The 5222-nt window shown below is 47.3% G+C and overlaps 1 protein-coding gene across 1 annotated transcript; it reads right to left on the bottom strand.

Annotated features, from left to right (window-relative positions):
- Positions 1-678: 678 nt before the first annotated feature.
- On the bottom strand, positions 679-1254 carry LOC119097620 (cuticle protein 7-like). Its single transcript, XM_037220660.1, has one exon. It carries the CDS (start codon positions 1252-1254, stop codon positions 733-735), a length of 522 nt encoding a protein of 173 aa, XP_037076555.1. The 3' UTR covers positions 679-732.
- Between the last annotated feature and the right edge of the window lie 3968 nt (positions 1255-5222).

Raw genomic sequence — 5222 nt, 5'->3', positions numbered from 1 at the left:
GCACCAAAGGAATGGCATCAATGACTCGTGAACATCATTTAAGGCGTTCTTTTTTACGTAACCCACTAGCTGCTTACCATGACAAAGTCAGTGATTGTCCAGCGTTGAAATATTGCTCCCTAGATTTACAACGCTGTTGTAGTGGTGTTAAGCGTTCTTAAAGCCTCAAGGAAACTATTCTTGCTTCAGCTGCAAATGACGGATCTCTAATGTCACCAGCGATATCACAGGCTCAAAAGAGATGTTTGGGCCGTTTTGCGAAAGCAGCGAGCTTATCTTTACAAAACCTAAATACCACAGTCGTTTCTTCTCATCCTTGGTAACTTATTCTTCTTCCGAAACCTTTGATATCTCTGATTATTCAAAGCGCAAAAAATACAAGTCATGCATTTGATCGGCAAAATGGCTCATGTTTTCGCCGCTTTCAATGATTGGCTGAGTGCTTCATCGACCTTTTAGCAATGATCCCGTTTCAGAACTAGACACAAGCTTACGCATCCAATGCAGTTTCGCGCGTGCATACTTTTTAGATGGCCAGGTCTAATCCAAAGATGGGGGACGCCTAGGAAAAGGTCTTCTGCAGACATGTCGTCGTTTCCTCTCGTGTTTGAAGCAAAACTACGCTCCCTTTATGGTACAATAATTTATTGGCGGTCATCACGACATGAATGTCAAATTTCACACGAACAGACTTACATTATAAATATTTGTTCACACCAGAGCACTAGGTATTCAGTACTTGGGCTTGTAGGCCGGCGTAGGGGCATACGAGCGAGCAGGCTTGTACGCCGGGGCAGGGGCATAAGAGCGAGCAGGCTTGTACGCTGGGGCGGGGGCATACGAGCGAGCAGGCTTGTAGGCTGGGGCCGGGTGGTAGCTAGGCTTGTGCTCCTCATAGCGGGGCTCTCCAGTGTAGGTCACCTCGGCGTTGTAGCCTCCGTAACCGTGCTGGTCAGCGACGTACTTGACGTGCTGGGTACGGCCATCGGGCAGGTTGACCGAGTAGTAGCCGTTCACATTCTTGGTGTCACTGTTCTCGTTCTGAGAGAAGACGGCACCGGAGTAGTGGTCGTTGACGGCATAGTCAAATTGGTAGGGTGTGTCGTAGTTGGCTGGCTCCTTGTAGGACGACTGGTGGTAGCTCGGGCCATGGGAGTACGCCGGCTGCGGGGCGTAGCTGTTGGCAGGAGCGGCGGAGGCAACAGCCAGCAGAGCGGTAGCGATGAACACCTGTGGAAGTAAAAATGCTTTCATTTCCTACAAGTCCATCTTGTTTCATCTGTGGTTCTCTTCTAGTGGGTTTTGAGATATGAAGTGGTATTGTGCCACTAACCAAAAGAAAGCTGATCATTGGGGTTGGAGCATGCAGCTTTGCACGAGCGTGCTGGTACTTGCCTTCATGTTTATAGCGTTGGTCTTGTCGACTGGTGCTGTGAACGGCGAACGGCCTGGTTTTATACACGCTCACGGTCTTGACCTTGACAAAGAGGCTGGGCGCGGCCCCGTGAATTGAATTTGGACCGGTGCCAGGACAGCGGATTGCATGTTCGCTACTTCCCCCTTGCGTTGAATATTAACGTAGCGAATTGACATGAATTCGGTCTGAGTTGGGCAGGAAAGGATGTTAACGTTAAAGTTGTTTCACTACTGTTGTAGTTACTTGCGTTGCGCTGGAACATATGCGACACTCGAGCGTTGCAGCGCGGCTGTGCCTGTTCTTGGAGGGTCATACCACGACAAAACGGTGGGAGCGTAACACGGCACAGCCTTCAAATTAGACGACAACACATGTATAGGATACCTCTACTGCGAAAACACAATTTTAAAAGTTTTAGAGCAGAGCAGTTTACCTATAAAACACTAGGACTAGATGAAAATATGCAATGATATCGCGAAACTATTCTTCTATTTCTTCTAGCGGAAGCAGTTCTGTGGAACGTAAGGTTTGGGAGACGTGCATCGGAGAGCCAAATTATTGTATTGTTTTGAGACATGGGTCAATTTATTTTAAGTCATCCAGGCGCACTCGTGCTTACTTTACCTCATGGGCCCGAGGTTGGCATTTCATCTCATTGTCTGAAAAACATGGTGCAATCTATATTCTTTGAACAGTTATGCAGTTATAGACCAATTTTTGCCGTTCAGCTTAGAAAGCATGTGAGCGATCTCTTCTTGATCGGTTGCATATCCAGTTCAAGCATTGGCAGATCACGCACAGCGGCGCGCCACGTCAGGTCACCGGGCGTGGTCGGCTCACACCGTCGGGTTATGTGACCGTAATCTTGAAGGGATGTGTTTCGACATAAATCAGATCATTTAGGTAGTCTTCCGAAGGATGCTAACAATGTCTGAATGGCGAATGCGTGTCTGTCGTCCTTCACGAGTCTTGCACAGTTGGCAATGTCGTGCGCTTTTCCACCATCACAGCACACCCATGGCCGTTATATCAAGTGGATCTAAAGTTGCATTGCTATATTTTCCAATGCCACATTGGGAGAGGAAGGAAAGTCGCCTCGGTTACCGACAGTACGCATATAATTCAACGCCGGCTCCGCGTAAGCGAGACCGGGGGAAATAGAGGGTCATTTTATGATAGAGCTTTTTTCCCGGGAGGTCGGGAAAATAATGACGTACAGTTTTGCTCTTTTTAACAAGTGGTTCCAGCGAGTGCGCAATGAAAAGAAACTATGATAATTAGGCGAAGAACTCGAATGGAGAATGTATGGAAGACCACGCCTCGGAGCTTAAGATATAATTCGATATTGTGTTTTCCGCATAATTCCACATATTCGACCCCACGTCGTTTGTGAGTTTTGCAGTTGTATCATTGAACGCCAAGGATATTTTTTTGTCTAGTTGATGTCAGCACACATGCATCATTAACAGCATGCATGCAGCATTGGACGAGAGTGCTGGTGCTTTCCGTCATGTTCGCAGTGTTGGTCTTGTCAACCGGTGCTGTAAACTGCGAACAGTCTACCGCATACATGCTTTCGGTCTTGACCTTGACTGGAAGGCTGGGCGCGGCTCCATGAGTGAACATAGGTCAGTGCTGGAAGTGAAGCATGTGCGGTGGCTAGCTTCCTGTGAACGGTATTGAAGGTGAGATCACACTTTCACATACCCTATTATTTGATTTGACTACGAAAGACCGTAACCTCCTGATCATTCATGTCCAGTGCTCATGATAATCTTAGATGGGCGTTGCACCCAGTCGTCCGTGAGTATACGAGTAGATACAGCCACATTTAACTCGGACGGGCTTCGGTGCAGCGGGCGAGCCCTCAACGACCCAATCTTTGCGGCGAGAGGTAAGAACGAACACAGCCGCAGTAATCATTAGATTACTGACCGTGATTCTGTGCCAATAAATTGGGATCAGTGGGTGCCTGTAGGGAAATGCGAAACACTTGAATAGGTCAGCTTGATAAAACATTGATTGTGAAAAAACTCTCTTTGTGTGCTTGACGATTCAAACATGTTGAGTACACGTAAAAGACACTGACATTTTTCACTCATGTATCAAGAACAGTGACATAGTGTAATGTGAACAGCTTGCAGCCGCAAATGCGTAGTACGAATGGTAGGTGTCCGATGCGACATGTCCGATTAGCGACGTGTCAGCCATTGTTTGTAGCATCTTACCGCAAACGCTTCTCCTATCAGTATCTTGTCTATTGACCGCGTAAATGATTGTGTTGTGTGTGTGCGTGTGTGTGTGTGTGTGTGTGTGTGTGTGTGTGTGTGTGTGTGTGTGTGTGTGTGTGTGTGTGTGTGTGTGTGTGTGTGTGTGTGTGGTGTGTGTGTGTGTGTGTGTGTGTGTGTGTGTGTGTGTGCCGGGTCTGTTAAACTCGTGATTGATTATTGTGCGTTAGGTTTGCCACAGTTTTGTGTGGTGTTTGGCGAGCTCATATATTGTAGTAAGATTTTCCCGTTGGTATTACGATGAAGAGATCGCCGCTCGGGGCTGTTATGTCGTTTTGGCCTTGGCCGTGCGGGTGACCCACATTCGCGCTGCCCTGTCCGCTATAACCGACACCGGGCGCGGGGTTAACGCTATGCCCGGCCGTGTGTGGCGGCATTCTTCCGTCGCTCGCGGTTTCCGTGATGTTGTTTGGAATACCGACAGCAAATTGCGTGTTTTGGTGACATGGCAATGACAGAAACATCATATTGACATGATCATCCCATTCGCTCCCTGTCCATTAATGTTCTTAGAGTGAGAAATCTTGATTTTGACTTGCTGGAACGTACGCCCACCAAGGTGAAGCATGCCGTTGAATGATGGCGCGGAATTAATTCATGTCAGCATTAAGTCATGAGACTTATTACGGTGTTCAGCTGGAGTGCGCGTGGCATGCGAGACTAGGTATGGAGACGCACAATTGTTTGTTATTTACGCGCCACATATTCATCTCATATAATTATCTTGGAAGGAAAACACACTCCCCGTTGGAAACAGAAATCACGTGGGGAAATGAATGGGGCGCGGCCGGGTACATTCAACTATGGAACAGCGCATCAGGTGGGCGTGTGTTTCCTAGCCGATTCGATGGGTCGGTTCAGGGGTCAGGCTGGCAACGGAGAGGGGCGACTGGCTGGTGACCGACTTAATATTGATTGAGATGATTTTGCTGTGTTAGGTGTGCATGCATCAGTGGTTGATATTCAACCGTAAATAACTGTACTCTTGTATAGGATGCAGGATGCTATTGTGCTCTGTGGTTAGTTAACACAATTCTGTGCGGGAACTGCCATATTCGCTTGAGGCCGAACGCTACGGAGACAGTAGGGACTTATGTTTGGAGCGCAAGCAAATGCCTCTCTGGCATCATCAGCGAGTTTTGTCTTGAAGATATATGGAGGCAGTTAAACCCCTCTAAATAGGAATAAACGTGGCGGCGATCAGGCCAACCACAGCAAACGCGTACAGGTCATGTATTTGTTAGCGAGACACTTTGCTGTAGCCTTGACGTACAGTCGATTCCTAAATTACTACAACATTACGATTACGATTTTCCGATGCGATTCGACGAGACGATTACGATACGATACGATTTTAGACGAATACTAAACAAATAATGGTGGTAAAGTACTACGAGAAAATAAAGCTAGCCTAGAGATATTGCACGAAATATTACAGGGAGATTTTCACGTCAAAAGGTCCAGCTGAAGGGATAATGGTTATATTTTTGGGAGTGATCAAGCTGCAAAGCTCACCG

The sequence above is a fragment of the Pollicipes pollicipes genome, unplaced genomic scaffold (assembly GCF_011947565.3).
Source record: "Pollicipes pollicipes isolate AB1234 unplaced genomic scaffold, Ppol_2.1 Scaffold_4295;HRSCAF=5057_pilon_pilon_pilon, whole genome shotgun sequence".
Lineage (NCBI taxonomy): Eukaryota > Metazoa > Arthropoda > Thecostraca > Pollicipedomorpha > Pollicipedidae > Pollicipes > Pollicipes pollicipes.
The sequence above is the reverse complement of the archived record's forward strand: the minus strand, read 5'-3'. Positions and strand labels throughout refer to the sequence as shown.